Raw genomic sequence first — 20,932 nt, forward strand, 5'->3', positions numbered from 1 at the left:
AAATAACAATTTTATTATATTTATTCTACTGTGCTTACCAAGGCGGAAAAGTAACCTGCAACTCAGTGTGTGGTCCATAGGCCAGCCCCGTTGGCATCATTCAGTTGCTGATTAGAAAATACAGAACTTCTTATCCCATCCCAGACCTAATGAACCAAATATGCACTTTAACAAAATTCCCAGATGACTGTATCATACTAAAGTTTAAGATTGCTTCAGAATGCTTCTCTTCTCTCTCTCTCTCTCTCTCTCTCTCTCTGTCTTTTTAAGATTTTATTCTTAAGTAATCTCTACACCCAATTGTGAACTCACAACCCCAAGAACATGAGTCTCTACCGACTGAGCCAGCCAGGCACACTCAGAATGCTTTTCAACAAAGGTTAAATGCATCTTAGCACTTACTCTACAGTTAAGTCAGCTAGAACATCCTACCATTCCCAGAACATCCAAGTTAGCCAAGATTTGCATTTCTATTTGTATGCATATGAACTTAGAATTTATAAAAATGAATTACATAGAGATGTACTGATTAAAAAATAGAAAACTGGATGAATATTTTTCCGTAGTGCAGCATTTTCCAAAGTTTGATTCATGCAACACTAACTCCATGAGATGTCAATAGGAATTAGATAAGGAAAATTTTTTCTATGACTTTCAAAATTTAAGAAATGATGAATTAATCAAGTACTTATTCAGGATTTCTCTGAGCATTTCATATGCTAATAATGTTCATTATAAACCTCCTATAAAACTTTGAGGTGTGTCTCTCAGATTTAACCAAAGAATGCTTTTCTTACAGAGTGTCTAAGGAGCCAAGATAAATACCTTTTAAAATTTTTGTTTTGTTTTCTTTTTGTTACTGTGCTATGCTCAAGTTATGCCTAATATTGGAAAATGCTGGAAAATACTGCTATTATATAGTGACATATCTATGGAAAGACTTCACTTGGGAAGATATATCCTAGAATATTCCTTCTGTATATTTCTTCCTCATTTCTAAGTGCTAGAGCCTACAACTGTATATCAAGGAAATAGTAAACCTTCTATTTCCATCAGTGAAATAATCACAAACAGAATATTAAGTAAGGCAGGGCAATATAGTCTGTTGGACTTCCAGAGATGATTTATGAAAACATCTCTCCCTTATTTCCTAGTTATCTTCTCAGGAGCTGGAACCACTGAAAACCTGAGGCAGCAGCCCAGACAAAATTTACTAGAAGTATATAAATTATACCTCAGTTTAGCTCAGGAAACACTTACAGAGTGCCTCCTCTATGCCAGGCATTGCAGTAAGCACTAGGTCTGTAAAGAGAAAAAGGTCTTCCCTAAGAGATCTTTAATTCTAAATGGGGAGAAATTTAAGTAACAGATTATTTCAATATACTGTGGTGATGGTGATGATATAATAAATAACAGTTGACATTTATTGAGTGCCTACTATTCTCTGTTTACTGTTCAAAAGGCTGTATATGTATTAGCCTTTGTATATGTATTAACTTCCACAAAAGCTGTTTGATGTTGGTACTATTATCCCCACTATATGAGCAAATGCAATGAAAGGGATACATCAAGCTTCTTAGAGTGTAGGGTAGGGTGAAAGCAATTAAGGGAAGACTTCCTTGAAGAGATGCCTCTGATACTTCTTTGGTGGCTGTTTTTATTTTTTCCTCTAAAAGTACTGAAACACAATATTTGTACTACTTTCTAATTAATGATTGCCTTTGTTGACTTTAATGAGTTGATCTAGAAAATCAAATGAATTGATGTTATTCTTCCTCACAGATTACATATATATACATTTAACAGAATACTTACCTGGACACATTTTTCCATCCAACAAATACTGGTGACATTAATCTTGAGACTCTGTTCACAGTTAGGTAGCTAACTCTCTGCCAAATAAGCCAAGGATTTATTGGCTCCATTGATGTTCCAGGCTATTTTTCCCTTCCACTCTCCTGACAAGCTCTATGCTGAATGCTATTGTCCTTACATATACATTTTTTAGTTGATGGTAATAAATTCATCAGACCTGAATAAAAAGAGCTCTAAACCAAATCTACTGGCCAATAGATTTATAATTAAATCATCTCTGTTCTCGCTTCCTCTTTATTACAATCTTAAGTAGGATCAACCATGGGACACAAACAATCAACAACACATTTCCATAGCCAAGAAAGCACTTTGAGGATTCTAGAGATGTTTGTTTTTTTAAGACTAGTAGAGATCATTGGAACTAAATTTATTTCTACAACTCAGAAAAAAAAAAAGTAAAGGACAGTGCATTTAAGGTCTGTAAACACAAGGGAAAATGTGAATCTCTCCAGCTGAATCTAGAGTTGAGAGGAGAATGGAGGCTCAGACCAGCTGGTTGCTAAAGTACAGAAGTAAAATGGAAAATATAATTATCACTGTGTACTAAGATACTTTGAAGAACACTGTCTCTATGTTTTAAAAGAGCAGTCTCTTTTAGAGTAACTCACTTGAAATATTGAATGTCACTTATGTACCTGTTGTATCCTATCAACTAAGTAGATTTTCCTTTGGCAGACATATTAAAAATATGAGAATGACCTCACTGAACTGTGGTGTGCTAGCTTTCTAGGGAGGGAAAATGCCCAGATTTATAGCATTGGCCAATTTCTATGGTTTAAGTATTTCCCCCATGGTCAATTTCAAGCTATCAGATCATTTTCAAATCAGGAACTCAAATAGACTCATACTCTATACCACAAGTGGAATGGTTTCCCTCCTTTGAAAGAAGTCTTGCCTCCACCTTCACAGCTTCTTTCTCTGATCTCAAGCACTACTCCAATCTAGTCATTGGTTCCCCAACCCCTGTATGGATCAGAATCACTTGGGAGCACTTACTGAAAATATAAACTCTCAGAGCCTTTCCCTAGATCTTCTGAATCAAAATCTCCAACAGGGATCCGGGGCAGATATCTGTTTTTGTTTTTGTTTTTGTTTTTGTTTTTTGTCTTTAAAAGCAAGGTTGGTGATTCTGATTCAGCCTTTTGGTTTCCTGGCCAGCAATTGAGAACCATTACATATACCATTGTTTCTAATGTGCGCTCTGTTCACTTCCATCCTTGAATGAAAGATTTTGAGCTAAGAATCATCTATAACTCAATCTGCTCACTGAATTAGCCATAACTCTTGACAGAAAATCCTAAAGGATTACTAAAACTCTTGACTAGACATTTTTCCTGACTCAATGATAGATATAAATGCTCAAAAGCTTTCATGTCACTTATCTTTCCCTCTTAAGAATGTCTAACTTAGAACCTCTGCTTTTCTCAAAAAAAAAAAAATTATGGCAGATTTCTAAGATACCTGTTTTTCATGCAACAGTTTCAAAATAAATATCTAGCAATTCCATTCAGAGAACTCCCTCTTGTTCATAGTATATACATTGATTTACCATAAGTACCTCATATTTTATTTTATTTTTTTTTAATTTTTTTTTCTTTTTTCAACGTTTTTTATTTATTTTTGGGACAGAGAGAGACAGAGCATGAACGGGGGAGGGGCAGAGAGAGAGGGAGACACACAATCGGAAACAGGCTCCAGGCTCCGAGCCATCAGCCCAGAGCCTGACGCGGGGCTCGAACTCACGGACCGCGAGATCGTGACCTGGCTGAAGTCGGACGCTTAACCGACTGCGCCACCCAGGCGCCCCAGTACCTCATATTTTAGAGTTCATTATTGTGTAATAAGACTGGAATTTATAATAAAATTAACTTACCACTACATTGACAATTTACTTTTACTTCTGTATTTACATATTTCAGAACGTGCACTAAACTACTATAAGTATGTTATTGTGTTGGATTTAAATAATTGTTGAATGTAGTTCTTCATGAAGCCCCATTCTCCCCCCCACCTTTTAACACCAAAGAATATCTTAAATGTTAGATTCATGGGAAATTGGGTGTGAAATATTGACAGCTATTCTATGACACCTCTCTACAGAAAATTTCCCTTACATACACACACATGTTCCCATACAACACATGGTTTGAAATAGATGTTTGAAGAAATGACTTATAGAATAGGATAGCTCTTGGGGCACCTGGGTGGCTCAGTAAGTTAAGCGCCTAACTTCAGCTCAGGTCATGAGCTGGTCTGTGAGTTCAAGCCCTGTGTCAGGCTCTGTGCTGACAGCTCAGAGCCTGGAGCCTGCTTCGGATTCTGTCTCCCTCTCTCTCCCCCTTCCCTGCTCACACTCTGTCTCTCTCTCTCTCAAAAATAAATAAACATTAAAAAAAAATTTTTTTTAAAGAATAGGATAGCTCTTTGTTTTAGGAAACAGCCAGTTAGTTCCTTTACAATAAATTTTTGGCTTTTATGTTATGACATATTTTTAACTATTGCATCGTCTCTCTCCATATTTAAAGAAAAATCAGCAAATGGAAAAGAAAGCAGAATTTATTCCCTGTCAAAGTAAACAACCTCTTGAAAAACTGACATGCCCTTCCTTCCTCTCTGGCAGTCCAAAATAAATGTAGTCTGTTGCCTTTCAGCAAAGAGTGAACAAAAATAAACTTGGTCCTTCTGCCCTAAAACCCAAACCAAGTGTTTACCAAGATACCATTTGTTACTTGGTTACCGTTACCCTGACTAGCCAGCTATCTTTGTAAAGAGCTCAGTCATCCATCCAAATCTATCTTTTTTTCCTTCTTGCTTTTTTTCTTCTTCTTTTCTTCTTTCTGTCTTAGGTGAAAACTGCTCAACTGATGGAAACACAGTGTCTAGAATGGGTGACTCTCTTGCTGCAGACTGTCTTTCCATCCTTCACAGTCAACTCAAATATCACCCTCTCATCATGCTCCCAAAGAAGAATTTCTGTGTTTGTCTGCTTGCTTGTACCTCTATTTATTAATTATTTCATTCTACCTCTAGGATGGTTATACTTTCCCTTCAAATTGTATCAGAAGTAAAAATTTTTAAATAATTAAATCCAGGATACCTTACCACATTTAGGAGCCCATAGCACTTCCCCACTTTTCATTGTTGTACCTATGTTCCAGTCCGTATCAGAAAAGGATTGTTTCCCAAGGGTCATTAAAGTCTCTTCCTATAGTAGCTTAGTGGGCTTTTTCTTTCAAATTACAGTTTCAGCAAAACCACATGAGTCCATTTTATGTCATATAAACAACTTAGACATTCCTGTTTTATGCTGAAAGCAACTGTGAATGATTTCAGCATAGAATCAATATGAAGTAACTGTTTTTGAAAACTTTAAATAGAACCAGTCACTTGGCAATCATAGTTGGGAAACTTTAATGTCAGCTTTAAAAAAATCTAGGATGTAAAACCAGAGGGTTAAGAAATGGAAAAGATAGAGAAAAATACATATATCATAATGTAGTAATCATACTGGGACTATCCCTTAAAAAGATCAAATGACATAAATTAAAATCGCCCCTCAAAAAGGAGAAATTTTATGAACTGATGAATAATAAAAGTCAGTCAAATTTGGGAAGAGAAGTGGGAGAGATCATGAGATTCTCTACGATGTTTCCAAAACAAAGTGTAATTCACTGAATAAACAAACAATACACCATTCTGTGTTTCATGAGGACAAGCAATAAATAATCAGGCAAATAATTATGAAATATCAAAACTCTCAGAAAGCCTGGACAAAATTAGATAGGGTACGAAGAAGAGAAGTAGCATTTGTTGAATGGCTACTATGGGCCAGACACTGTGCTGGGCAATTTACATAACTTACCTCATTTAGCAATCTTTAGGAGTTAGGTGGTGACTTTTATATTTTACAAATGAGGACACTGAGGCTTAAATTAATTATATAATTTGTTCAACTTCACACAGCTGGTCAGAGGCAGGGCTGGGATTTGAACCCAGGTTTGTCTGACCTTAAAGACTGATCCAAATACACACAGAGATCTCAAGAACTTGATTCTACACTGTGGTCTGGTGGATGAAAACAAAATGAGTTTTTAAATGCAGAAATGAGTGAACATATGTATTAGAACCAAATATAGTTTTTAAAGGCCCTAACCTCTTGAAAAAATGTATTATCATACATTGCCATGTAAAGTTTGAACTTCAGGAGCTGCATTTATCTTAAGGAATCTTCGTACAGGAAAGATGGAGCTAACTGAAGAGTGTTCCACATGGGCCAACACAACAATCAAGAAAACAGAGATACTAATGAACAAATATGAAAGAGGCTAAATAGTCTCAACTCAACTAGGAAACTGCTCAAGAAGAATACAACTTTCTTCAAACACTCAAGGGTGTAAGGGGACATAGGGAGTGGCAAAACGTAATTTACTGCCCTAGAACAAAGAGTTGTAATTAGATATAATTGGATGAAAGTGAGGAAAAAAGATTGATTAATGTGAAAAAAAATTTCACTGCCAGTGAAAGGCATTTATGGGTGGGGAATGTCCCCTACAGAGTTGGAATAAAGAACTTTTATCACAAATAATAAATAATAAAATTTGACTGAGTGAAGCATTAAATGTAGGGAACCGTCTTGCACTAGGAAAATTCAGAATAATCTGTTCTGTTTAACCATTTCAGTTTTCTCTGGATTTGGGGTGTGTGTATGTGTGTGTGTGTGTGTGTGTGTGTGTGTGTGTGTGTGTGTTCTATTTCTAGTATCTTAGGATTGCAATGCTGTGGTGCTAAAATACTAAAAACCTACAAAAGAAATAATATGACCCTTTTAGGAGATTCATCTAAACATATTTCATGGCTGTCACTCATTCCAAGGCACATTCATTCAACAAAGATTGAATCACTAAAATGGTTCAGCATGGTCCTAGGCCAGTCATCTCTTTGGATACAGAGATGAAAAGATGTGGTTTCTACCTTCTGGGCCTTCACAGTGTACTATATAGATAGCAGGGAGGTGAAAAATCATAAAGAGATTAAACTGGAGGCCAAAAGACTATGAATCATTAACAAATATTCATTAAGTGACTATAATTCATCCATTTTTTAAAAACTCAAACAGATTTACTGGTGGCAGTCCCATCCTATTCACTGTATATATACAATAAAACAGAGTCCCTAATTCCATGGAAACAGACTATAAATAAATTTATCCAAGTAAATATGTAATTTAAAACTATAATAAGTGTTATGAAGAAAAGGGTACCATGATAGATTTTAGCAGGGATGAACCACATCAGTTGAAAGGAGAAGACAGATGGGGTCAGTAAGCATTCTTTATCCAAAAGAAAAAGGAGTTAGGGATGACTACAGTTCCTGGCTAGGCACTTGGTTAGATGGTGGCTGAGTAGAATGGAAATACAGAAGGCTTTCTTCAACAAAAAGATAATGATGTTTGATATAACCAAATTCCTCAAAGCAAAATACCGTGTCTAAAATTATACTTAAAAGTCTTCCTGTAACAAAATGTATCTCTACACTCAAAAGTACTTTCTGCAGTTTTAACTGAAGTAGCAACTCACGAAAATAAAATTAGCTATTTAGCCATCTAAGATCTTTTAGATATACCCAGGAATAAATAGTAACTGGCTCAGTTACAACTAGTAAACAGGAAAAGAATGATACAGAAATCAAATTGAGGGTCTGAGTAGTGGTCACATAGTAAAGCATTAAAAATAAAGGGTATGTCTTTTGTATTTATTTGCATTACTCATTTAAAGTATATAGAAAACACAGGAAATATACTTAAATACCTTACTTTTTCTTAAAGCATTGGATTTCTTTCAGTGTGGGATGTACAATAACTCAAGAGACATTGCATTTCAGTAAGTGAAAGGCAAGTCTTAATTTTTCTTATTAGATTTATTCTAGCATATAATTTTATTTCAAATTAATATTCATCTTGAATATTGTTAAACTAGCTATCTTTGAACACAATGCATATCATATATAAAGGATGAATTTTAAAAATGGGCAGTTACCTTTGTTTATAACGTTTTCTTTATTTTCCTATAGCTGTTTGTCCACTAGCAAAAATAATTGATAGTAGGAGAAAACAGTACCCAAAAAGGTAGAAGACTTCATTTTATATTAATTTAACTGCACACTTAATACAGTAGTAACAAATCATACTGCCTCTTTTCTGTTTAGAGCTACCTCTCAGTCATTGTCTTGGTCATAGCTCCAGTTCCAAGAACCTCAGCAGGCAGCTGGGCAGCTTTTGAAATGATTTTGATATTTAAAATTCCCCATCAGAAATTATGTAGGACGTTGGCCTTTTCAGGGGAAGATGGTGTTGGGAGGCTGGGAGGCTCTGTTAAAGGAGTGGCTACTGGGCAGTGGTGAAAGCCCTTGACAAGCTGCTGCTTTCCCAGCTGAGGGCCTTGAACTTTGAGTTCTGTTTTTAGAAAAGCTAAATCAGGAGCAAATACTTTGAGGGTGTTTTGCTCCCAGCGTAGCTTTTACTAGCAGAATAGCAAAAGCTACAGCCATTAGGTAATAGTAAGGAGTCCTGGCAATTTTTAAAAGGTGTACGATGCTGAACTCAACTGGTTGTTTCTGCAGTAAGCTTGGCATCGTGGACCGCTCTCTGAATGAAAGATCTGCAAATGACTTCTGGAGTTGTGGTGAAGGTGGATTAAAGAGAGAAGGCAGTGAAAGCTTTAGCAACTTCATCAGAATAAAGGAAGCCATAACTCTCACATTTTGTCCCTGGCCATCTTGTACTCATGTTTACATACTTATTATGTTCATGTAGATTCACAGCTGGGACTCTAGTCCTAAATTACATGGTGCAATATCTCCCTATAAGCAGCAGGATCATGGATCAAGACCTACTCTTTTTCAATATGCTCTCACCCACAAAAGGAGAGTAAGAGCAGATGAATTTATTTTATCCAAAGAAAGGAACATGCAATAGGAGGCTAACCTAATTCTGTAAGACAAAGTAGGCAAGAAAGCTGTTTGCCACCAAATTCCTCCCAGATGCAAAGTGAGGAATTTCAGGATATTTTGGAAACCAATCAAATTATTAAAATTTCTTTTAAAAACAATCCATATCTGCACTAAGGTAGTTGTTGCTGTTTCCTCTGTGTTCCCATGCACCCCGGGGGGGGGGGGTACTCAATATAGCATTTACTGTCTGTAATTATTTATTTGCATATCTCTCTTGATTCACTGAAGAGCTAGTTGTGACTCTGTATTCCTCTTTATATCTTCAGGTTCTAGCAAAGCTCATGTTAACACTAAACTTCAAAAACTCTTTGGCAAAGGTGTGAATGAATGAATGAATGAGTGAATTAGTGAATGAATGGTGGACTTTTAAAAACTAGTATGTTGATGATGCCTGACTGGCTCAGTTGGTAGAGTATATGACTCTTGATCTCAGGGTTATGAGTTTGAGCCCCACGTTGGGCACAGAGATTACTTAATAAAAAAAAAAATTTTTAGCCAGTATGTTTCAGCCAGATAATAACAGTCATTCTCTGAGCATGTGATGTACTAACTGCCTGATACATTGCTAAATATATACAATATCTCATTCAGTCCTCATACAGGAACCCTATGGCATATGTATTATTCATCTTGCTCCATCAATAAGAAAAGGGAAACTTGAAGAGGTTAATTTCACAAAATCCTGTAAAGAATCACCCTCATAAACCAGAATTTGGACTCATGAGCCTGACTTTTAAGTTTGTGCCCTTACAAATTGTATTACACCACCTTTGTTTTATTTTCTGTCTTCCTAAAAGATCTTACAGGCAATTTCCAATCAAGCTGTATTGTGATTGAAACAATTATTAATTTCAGAGCCATACACATAAACAAGGTTGTTTAAAAATGTGTTCATCCATTATTTCATGAACAGTATGTTTTCTGGTAGAAGTTACTCCAGAACAGCCTCATGTCCTAACTCTTTTCTGCAAATGCTCATAGAGAGCCAGTGTTTCACATAATAGATGTACTTCTGCAAACAAATATCTGTAAATAAAATTTGGATAATATTTAGCAATTTTATATTCGTTATTTGAAAAGAACCTGTCATGAAATCTTTTGTAAAAGTACCCATTTCCCTCACCTGTTTTGAATATTTTGTATTATTATTTTAGGTTTTCTTATAACAGGACACATCAGTACAGAATGTATTATTTAAAAGTAGTCATTTGCATTATTAAAGAAACCTTGTGACATTATTTAGGAATTTAAAATGACACTTTTAATAACTTTATTCTGTCAATTTGGTTGAGAGAGCAGCAGTGGGCAAGTGGTTTGGGGAAAAGGTTTGGGAGGGATGAAAATTATTCCAATAATGAATCATTTAATACCTAGACAGGACATCTGGCTGCCACTCAAAGCACCATTTTAGCTTTTTTATTTTTAATGTTTATTTATTTTTAAGAGAAAGAGAGCACGAGAGGTGGAGAAGTAGAGAGACAGAGGGAGACAGGGGATCCAAAGCAGGCTCTATGCTGTCAGCACAGAACCTGACACAGGGCTCAAATCCACAAACTGTGAGATCATGACCTGAGCCAAAACCAAGAGTCGAAGACTGGAACAACTGAGCCACCCATGCGCCCCACCATTTAGGCTTTTAAGGACAATTCACCATAGCTGTACACACCAAAAATTATAATGAAAGAAAAATAAGTTCAGAATGACAGTATATGATAATAGTTCAATCTTTACTATTCTAATGTCTTCCAACAAGAAGACAAAGCTGATGGAAGGATTTAGGTACGCCAACTGGGTTGTAACTGACATTCATCGTAATGAATATGTAAAAGGTTAAGTGCTTGGGTTGCACTTTAGAATCAACAGCCAATGAGAAATATATGTTGAAGAATCAGAACCTCAACCAGAATTTAAGCAGAACCTTTTTTTCCCCCAAGCAAGATGAAATATATTTCCATTTTGGAAGAAAATAAGAAATGTAGATTATGTGTCAAATATTGACTGTTTCACAAACTTCAGGAGAGAGGTATGCAAGGCAAGCCTTGGTGTGCAGTTTGAAAAATATGCTGTGAAAGGTGTCAGTGCCATCTGCCTGGAGCTAGTTCTGCATAGTTTCCAAATGGTATTTTTATCTTGTAATTATGCAAAAAGTCACATTGACAGAAATCCACAGCACATGTGATAGAATCACATGAAATATGTGTAAGTTTTAAAGTATATGGTAGTACACAGAGGTCAAATCCTAAAAAGGCTTGAATTTTCTATTAGAGTAAAAGATAATGGTGACAGTGGAAATCCATAGATTACAATAGGTGGAAGTCTAAGACGTCTTTCTTCTGGCTCCCTTATCTGCTGTCAAGAACCAAGCTGACTTAGGTGCATCTGGGTAGTTCAGTCAGTTAAGCATCCGACTTCAGCTCAGGTCATGATCTCACAGTTCACAGGTTTGAGTCCAATCAGGCTCTGTGCTGACAGCTCAGAGCCTGGAGCCTGCTTCAGATTCTGTGTCTCCCTCTCTCTCTACCCCTCTGCCTCTCACACTCTGTCTCTCTCTCTCTCTCTCTCTCTCTCTCTCTCAAAAATAAATAAATATTTAAAAAATTTTTCTTAAAAAAAAGAACCAAGCTTAGAACTGAATATTGTAGTAACTATTGGTTTAGTCATCTCAAAATGATGCACTGTTTATATTGGATTATGTGATCTCATTTAGTATCATCACATAGCACTTTGATACATTTTGGTACATTTTGTGGTACATATTATATAACTCTCCAAGTTCTTTCCTAGGTAATTAATTAATTAAGAACAAATAACAAATCAACAATGCCTTACTAACATGAGAGAAATATTAGTCATCCACTTTCATAAGCTAGAAATGTTAAAATGTTCCTCAATTTCTATTTGTTGCTCAACAGTTTCTTCTTCCTCCTCAAATGACCTCCAAATACTATCATTTCAATCTAAAAATTGATTTTTCACATCCAACCTTTCCTCCTGTTCCCACATCTACTCTCTTAGTCCAGTTCCTTGTTCTCTGTCATTTCTTATCAGTCTCTCCCTACTCTAGACTATTTCACATAATGCCACCAAAGTATCTTCAAGATTAAATCATAATCATGTCATAATTCTGCCCTTTGAAAGTGTTACTTCTGGGGTGCCTGGATGGCTCAGTTGGTTGAGCATCCGACTTCGGCTCAGGTCATGATCTCACAGTTCATGAGTTCAAGCCCCATGTCAGGCTCTGTGCTGACAGCTCAGAGCCTGGAGCCTGCTTTGGATTCTGTGTCTCCCTCTCTCTCTGTCCCTCCCCCACTTGCACTCTGTCTCTCTCTCAAAAATAAATAAACATTAAAAGAAGAAAGAAAGGAAGAAAGAGTGACTTCCTATGTCTCTTTATACCCATAGAACAAAAATCAACTTCTTGGGTTAGGGCCTTCTCAATCTGGCTCCAACCCTAACTCTGACTTTTTCTTCTGCTTCATCAACTTCAACTACTTTCCACTCAATGGACATTCTAAAATTCTCATGCTCTCCAAGGAGGCCATGCCCTTTCACATATGATTCCCACTGCCTGGAATGTCCTTCAGGTCAATTCCACAAATACTAATGTGGGCATCTGCCATATACCAGACACTGTTCTGGGGACTGGAAAACAAAAATAAGAAGATAAAGATGCATCTGTCAATGAGTCCAAAGTCTGGTAGCAAGGGCAACATGTATACAAACAAATAATGATGTACTATGATACACACAAAATAGAAGTATATACTAAAAGCAGAGGCAGCACAGAGGAGAACATGGTAAACTGTCTGGAGGGAGCCAGACAAGGAAACATGTCAAGATCCAGACAGACAAGGTGGGAAAGGCAATGCAGGTGTAACAAGGGGCACCAGGGCAGGAAAGAGCTTCACATTTTCAGGAAGCAGTAAGCTTCCACATGTAATGTGAAAACATAAAATGCAATGGGGATGAACTTTACAGTTGAAAATGGTTAAGATGCTACATTTTGTCATATCTGTTTTTGGCCACAATTAAATTTTGTTTTCATTATTTAAAATAAATGCAGTGGGGGGAGTATCCAAAGACTGGGATAAACAACAACCTGTCTTTCCCTCCTTCTCAGCTTGCAAACTCATACTCATCTTTTAGGATCAGCTCACATGTCTAAATGACCCCTCCTTTGCAGTTCCTATGTGGCTCCCTCAGCCTGTCTTCCTTTTTCTATGCTCCCTGTAGCACTCCTAGGCTTCTGTTAGAGTACCTAGTCACAGCATATGGAAAGTTTTTGTTTACTCCTCTGTTTCCCCAACAAGACTATGAGTTCCCTGAAGGCTGGCACCATTACTTATACAAGCATAGATCCTACACCTCTACAAGAATTATTTCTTGAATTAAATTGTTAGTTAATCCGCAATTAATTAACCATGTGCCAGCCACTACACGAATGTAGCCATATGCTACATGCATGATCTCCTTTTATCCATACAACAACCGTATGAGGGTAGATATTGTTCTCATTTCCATTTTAAAGACAAGAAAACTGGGATAACTAGAAGCTAGGTATCTTGCCAGAGGCCACAGCCAGTAGTTGAGATCTGAAGCCAGATTGAGGCCAAACTGTGATTTTAATGACAAAGAAAATAATCAATAAAAAGATGTTTCCAAGGGAATAAAGGAGGGAGTGGGATCTTACAATATTAGTTGAGAAGACTTAGCAGGAAGTGTTAGCCTAGTAGGTGTCAGACTGTGCTATGTACCTTGCTGAAGTCATTTCATTTAAAATAATTTCATCCTTGGGGATTAAGTGTCCGACTTCAGCTCAGATCATGAGCCTTGCGTCAGAGCCCACTTCAAATCCTCTATCCCCCTCTCTCTCTGTCTCTCTCCCACTCACTCTCTCTCTCTCAAAAATAAATAAACATTAATAAAATAAAATAAAGTAAAGTAAAGTAAAGTAAAATAAAATAATTTCATCCTCCTGAAATCTCTATGAGACCCAGATATCCGTCTGAAGTTCAGAACAGCCGGGCTCTGGTGAGAGCTCTCTTCTGGGTTGTAGACTGCCAACCTCTCATCAAAGCTTCACATTCTTCACAGAGAAGAGAGTGCTGAGCTTTCCATCCCCTTGTAAGGGCACCAATCTCATCACCCCCAAGACTGCATCCAAACCTCCCAAAGACCCCACCTCCAGATACCATCACAATGGAGATTAGGCTTCAACATATGAATCTGGAAGGGTCCACAGCACCATGTGAATTAAATCCAGCTTTCTCCCTATCCCATACCTGAACCCTCTTGGCTATATCACTATCACTACAGATTCATGACTACTGACCTCAAGTGTAGCCTTTCTGTGCCCAGCAATTATAGTTCACTATCTATGTCTCTCATTCACTCTCCTGCTTCCACTCTTCATCGCTCTGACCTGGTGACTTTGCTTCCTATTTCATCCAGAAAAATCAGAAAAAAAGCAATCAGAAGAACAATTCCACTAACTCCCACTACTGCATTTATCCACTTTCCTGCATCAGTGCCCATATGCTCTGCCCTGCATCCTGTTACTATGAACTGCTCATGTTCCTACCCAAGGCCAACACCTCCTCTTTCCCCCTTTCTATTGGATCATTCCCATTCAATGTCAAACATTTGTAATCTATTTCATCTTACCATAAACAAAGCAAAAACTAGAACCTTCACTTGCATTCCTATCCCCTCCAGTTTTAGCTACCACCACATTTCTGTGCCTTTCTAGAAAAGCTCCTCAAAAGAGTAATCTGTTCCCATGCTCAAATTCCTCTACTCCGACCTCCTTAATCCTCTTCAGATGGGCTCACCACTCATCATTATGGTGAAACTGTCCCTATCGAGGACACCGATGGTCTTCATGTTGTCAAATGCAAAAATATATCCCCATGCCCCATCTTCTGGGCCTCTCAGCATTTAACCCAGAGAATGTTGCCTACGTGATGTGGAAACCTTGTTTAGCTTCCAGAACACCACACTCATGACTTTTTTTCCTTTCTCGCTAATTGCTCCTTCTTTGTTACCTTTGCTGGTTCATTCTCAACACCCCAAGCAAAAGCCATTCACATTTAATGCCCTCTAATCTAAAATAAATAATGTAGTTCGTTTTTCAGCAAATTTGCCTTCTTGATTATATCTTCTTATCTGTAATTTAATTAGCTTTCATTCTCAGCATATACCAACTGGCTAAAGGAGGGGTCTTAGAGGTTCGCTGGGTGGTAAAGGGAAACTATTTCAGGATTGCCAGGCCTGATCTTCACAGATAACCTCGTTACTCATCAGTCCTTGTGTGTCCTCTCTGTTGTAGAGTGTTCCTGTCATCCAGTGGGATCAGCTGTCCTTCCTTTCAGCTCAGTGACCTTCTGTGACCCCAGCAATGGTGACTGCCCTTGCAAGCCTGGGGTGGCAGGGCCACATTGTGACAGGTGTATGGTGGGGTACTGGGGCTTCGGAGACTATGGCTGCAGGCCCTGTGACTGCGCAGGGAGCTGTGACCCACTCACAGGCGATTGCATCAGCAGGTGAGTGCACATGGCTCTTGCTCTGTCTCTGTGTCCTTTGGATTCTTTTGAAGATCTAGTAGTGACTTAGAAAGTCTTACATGCTGTCAGTGGAGCAAAGATGCATTTGCACAGCTCTTTCAAGAATCTTCGTCAAATTTGTTCTTGCAAGATTCTCGAGATGGTCTGGTTCATTTTACAAAATAAATTATTAATCTTAACAATAGTCCCTTAAAACACTATTTCTGAAAACTAAAGGGATGGGAAAGTACCTGATTAGATTTACAGCTCCATAAACACATTCATTTCATTCAAGTTCTAAGAAATTCCTTAACTTCATCATTTTCTATTTTATTAGCAGCACAGACATGGACTGGTATCATGAAATTCCTGACCTCCATTCCATGGACAATAAAAGTGAACCAGCCTGGGAGTGGGAGGGTGAGCAAGGATTTTCTGCACTTCGACACTCAGGTGAGATGATAGATATAACCAGATACCATATTTCCGGGTCTGGTCTTGAGTAACAGTGATTTGTGACAAACCAGGAAACAACTCTTGTATCCTATGAGGGGGATGCTTTAGCTCTGAGGTTAATAAAGTAGTGACTCCCTTAAGTATAGAACTATTCAATTTAGTTAAGGAGTATTTTAACAAGCTTCTGTTTATTTTCTGATTATTAGAGGAACATATATAATTAGTATAGAAAATCTGGAAAATTCAAAACATCACAGTAAAAAAAAAAAAAATCCAAATCTCATTACCCAAGCTGTTACTGTTTTGGTGTGTCTTTCTCTGTCTAAAATACACTCTTTTACAGAGGTGAGAGCTACTGAATATGTCACGTTTGGAAATGTAGAGATCCTTTGAAAGGAAAAATGTTCTTACAGACCTACTGTAATTTAATATGCACAAAGGCAGGTGTGAACTCCTTATGTTTATATCTTTTATACAACTAGAAGACAATAAAACTAACAAAATTCAAATTAACGCCATTAATTCAAGATGAAAAATAATTTTTACTGAAGCCAAAGCACTCTTCACTACGTAAATATGGTTCTTTAAGTCTGCCAGGTCTATACTACTCTTTCCTCTCAGTTTTCCTATGATGTTTATCTGTTCCTTCGTTTGATGAGTATGCCGTAATATTGGTGTGGATACATGATTTCTGTGTTCATCCTGCCTCTATTCTTTTCTTGTAGAAAGTTGAGTGGTGCTATTCACCACAAACACAAATGTGGGCATGAGATCTTGTGTCAGCATTTGGTTGTAAAGAACTCCCCAAATGATACAAATGAAACTTATAAGTTTTTTAACTTTTTTATTGGGGTATAATTCACATATAACATGTTAGTGTAGGTGTACAATATAATGATTCAATATTTGTGTGTACTGTGAAATGGTCACCAAAAAAATTCTTTGTATTAAACATTACAAATGCCCAAAATGTATTATGAACACCCATATACACACCCCTATCAAACTTTAAATTTTGCCATAATTGTTTTATATTTTCATTTAAATTTTAAAGTGTTATACATACATTTGAAGACCTGTATCAATTTCCAACTTCACTAGCCTCCCCTACTCCACAGAGTAATCGCCACCCTGAATTTTGGTATTTATCATTCACTTTCATATTTTTACTATTTTACTACATATATACATAGAGTGTTTTTAAGACTGCATGTACATAACTTACCTACCCCTTTAAAGCTTTTTTTGACCCAAATATGTATTTTTTTAGATTTATGCATTCTATTATTTGAATATATCACTTTTTATTCTCTCATTATTTGCCATTTAGGATATTTCCAATTCCTAATTTTCCACTGTTATATGTAATGCTACCACAAATGTCCTCTTAAATGTAACTCTGTGCACTTGAGAAGGAGTTTCACTAGAGCAGGGGCTGGTAAACTGTCCCTCAGACCAAATTGGGCCTGCCATCTGTTTTTCTACAGCCCACAAACTATCTGCTCTAAGGTTTAGATGGTTACAGCTTAAATAGTTACATAAGTGGGGCACCTGGGTGGCTCAGTTGTTTAAGGGTCCAGCTTTGGCTCAGGTCATGGTCTCACGGCTCATGGGTTCTAGCCCTGTGTTGGGCTCTGCGCTGACAACCTAGAGCCTGGAGCCTGCTTCAGATTCTGTATCTCCCTCTCTCTCTCTCTGCCCCTCCCCCACTTGTGCTCTCTCTCTCTTTCTCTCTCTCACACTCTCTCATGTGTGTGCATTCTCTCTCTCTCTCTCTCTCTCTCTCTCAAAATAAACTTTAAAGGGGCGCCTGGGTGGCTCAGTCGGCTGAGCATCCGACTTCGGCTCAGGTCACGATCTCGCGGTTCGTGAGTTCGAGCCCCGCGTCAGGCTCTGGGCTGATGGCTCAGAGCCTGGAGCCTGCTTCCGATTCTGTGTCTCCCTCTCTCTCTGCCCCTTCCCCATTCATGCTCTGTCTCTCTCTGTCTCAAAAATAAATAAACATTAAAAAAATTTTTTTTTAAAACAAAAAAACAAAATAAACTTTAAAAACATAAAATAAATAGTTATATAAGTACCTACATCAAAATCTTTAATTTTGTCTCTTAGGCCAACATATTTGTTATCTGTCCCTTTATAGAAAACGTTTGCTGAGCCTTCTTCTATGGTACAACCTAGCCACTGTTGGGTCACAAGTATGCTTTTTATCAGATTTACCACATACTGCCAAGTAGCTCTCCAAAGCAGTTGTACAGATTTGCATTCCACCACCAGAGATGACATCCTGCTGCTTGTTCCACATCCTCACTGATACTTTGTATTTATGTAACAAACTTGTGTGTAACACATATGAGGGGCCAAGGACAATTCTACCTCACTAACTCAGGCACAGTTCAACTCCTTTAACATTTTCCGACTTCTGAAGTTAACATTATCAAACCTCTCAACTTTTGCCCATCTGGTGAGTGTGAAATGGGACCCTGCCATTATAAGTTGTATTTTCCTGATTACTAACAGTTTTAGTAGCTTTTCACGGTTTCTTGGCCATTCAGGTCTCTTATTCTGTGTATTTCCAATTCGTAATTTTCTCACTACTTAGTAGTTCTTTGTAAATTCATTCATCTATCCAACAAATATTTATTGCATACCCATACTATGTGTCAGTACTGTAAATACAGTAATAGAACAAAACAGACAAAAATCCCAGACTCCAAGGAGTTTACATTCTTGTGGAGGAAGACAATAAATAAATAAATAAAATTTTGTGTCATGTTATCTAATATAACAGAGAAATAAAGCAAGGAGGGAGATAATAAATGGCTGGGAGGGGCATACTTTTAAATAGGGTGATCAAGGAAAGTCTTTTGAAGGTGATGTTTGCAGAAGAACACCTGAAAAAGGTAAGAGTGAGCTCTACAGATAAAAGAGGGAAGAGAGTTTAGGCAGAAGATACTGCAAGTGCAAAAGCCCTGTGGTGAGCAAAGAGACCAGGGTGATTGGGGCAGAGCAAGAAACCACAATTTTAATTCATTTTCATAGAGAACTTATGGACTCTTCAAGAATCAAGAATCCAAATTTGAGAAATACTGGTATTTGCAATTCTGTATCTTTTTTTTTTTTTTTTTTTTTTTACTTAACCTGATCTTACCATCCTTTTCCTAATGTTTTCATTTTAGGTCACAACAGGAAAGAAGGTGGGAAAGATAAAGAAACACAAAGTTGTCATATTTATCTTTTCAGCATTTGAAAAAGAAAAAATCTTTCTCATTAATTTTTTGCCTCAATGCTAAATAGTGTGAATTCTATAATTTTAACTTTAACCACTTGCAAAGTTTTCTTCTATTTCTCTAACACAATGATTTTCATAATTATCCAACTTTGTCTGCTAAGCCAAATCTGTGAAAATCAACTTTTTAGCATGATAGGACATTCATTAAGCCAATCACGTTACTAGGGAGCTGGCAACACACCAATTAAGCACGTAACTTGCTGGCATCAGAATGACTCCAGACTCACATCCACAACAGCTGTTAGGTCTGTGATATCCCCCAGAGAGTCTCTGAAATTCATCTGTAGGGGTTCCAGATTGAGGAAGACATTGTTCAGTTTCCTGCTAAACAGCAAAGTTCCCACTGGATATAGAATGGTGCTCCTGGGCACCTTTTACCAACAAAGAAGTGATAATCAGTTTCCTAAGCACCACAGTTCATTCTCGAATACATGTGCCTGCCTACCTATTTACCTACCATAAGGTTCCATAACTAGAAGTGTAATGCACTATACCAGCAAGATACCCTTAATTTCTACCACTTCTTGTGAGACAGAGAACATTAGATACATACTTTTACCTCCTGTACAACAAATCTGGCTTTAACTAGTACCACAGAACTTATATAACAAAACTGGCTTGAACTAGTACTATAGAATTTGTTCAACACAACTGGCTTTACCTGGTACCACAGAACTGTAAATGATGTTTCTCATAACCCAGTATTAACTAACTAGGTTTTTCTCCCCTTCCAGATTTCCTTTTAGAAAACACATCTGGGGACACCTGGGTGGCTCAGTCAGTTAAGCACCCAACTTCAGCTCAGGTCATGATCTCACAGTTCACGAGTTTGAAGCCCATGTCAGGCTCTGTGCTAACAGCTCGGAGCCTGGAGCCTGCTTTGGATTCTCTCTCCCTTGCTCTCTAACCATCCCCCGCTTGCACTCTGTCTCTCTCGCGCTCAAATATAAATAAATGTTAAAAAATTTTTTAAAAAAGGAAACACCTCTGGGTTAAATAAAGCCTGATCAACAAAGATTCATTCAAAAACAAATTTGAATGTCTGATTTCTTAACATGAAAAAGGGGGTATTGGAAAGCAGCCACAGAAATATCTTCAAATAACAGAACTTTGTATATTCTTGTTGGCTGAAGGACTAAAAAGAACATAAGTTAAGGAATAATACATGCCCTTTGGAGCTCAATTGGTTTTTTTAGCATGGTGGTTACCACACTCTCCAGCTTTGGTGGAATTATCAAAGGCCCTGGGCTATCTACTTAGGTTACTACAATTCCTGAAGGAGTAACCATCTCTGCTATGTTTAGATGATACGCAATATTATTTAACAAATCACAACAGCTAATTTTAAGCACCTGTGATTTCTCATTCCCACTATTTAATTCCACTGTGATTTTCCACTGGCAAAATCTCATTCTCTGGTTTCTAACAGCTTTAGTCAGAGTCAGCATGTCACCATTTGCCACATTACCATGTCTACCCAACCTCATCTCACCGGAATCCTACTCCCATTTCCACCTGCGTATTCTGTCAGCAACTCTAAGTCATTATATTCTCCGCATACTAGACCTCTGTTGTTTCTGCCTACCCAGATCCATTTCCCCCTCTTTATTCCTGCTATTTCTGTGGCAGCTTAACCCAAACTTTCTCTAGGGAACCAGCCTTCCCCCATTTAGTAAAGTCTTGGTGAGGCCAATCAGATGTTCTCTCCCCGGAATTTAAATCGTGAGCTGAAAGTGACAAAGTCTGAAAGTAATCACAGTTC

General features: G+C 37.5%; 1 protein-coding gene across 2 annotated transcripts in view; it reads left to right on the plus strand.

The window, feature by feature from the left end:
- The window catches only part of NTN4 (netrin 4), a 126,116-nt gene that overhangs the window by 91,026 nt on the left and 14,158 nt on the right, over positions 1-20,932 (plus strand). Inside the window, exons 6-7 of one of the 2 annotated variants that reach the window (XM_058741728.1) lie at positions 15,212-15,425; positions 15,763-15,878. In XM_058741728.1, coding sequence (XP_058597711.1) covers positions 15,212-15,425; positions 15,763-15,878 — 330 coding nt within the window. The remainder of the gene's footprint in view (positions 1-15,211; positions 15,426-15,762; positions 15,879-20,932) is intronic. The other variant, XM_058741729.1, reaches the window with a different exon arrangement.

The sequence above is a fragment of the Neofelis nebulosa genome, chromosome 8, assembly GCF_028018385.1.
Source record: "Neofelis nebulosa isolate mNeoNeb1 chromosome 8, mNeoNeb1.pri, whole genome shotgun sequence".
NCBI lineage: Eukaryota > Metazoa > Chordata > Mammalia > Carnivora > Felidae > Neofelis > Neofelis nebulosa.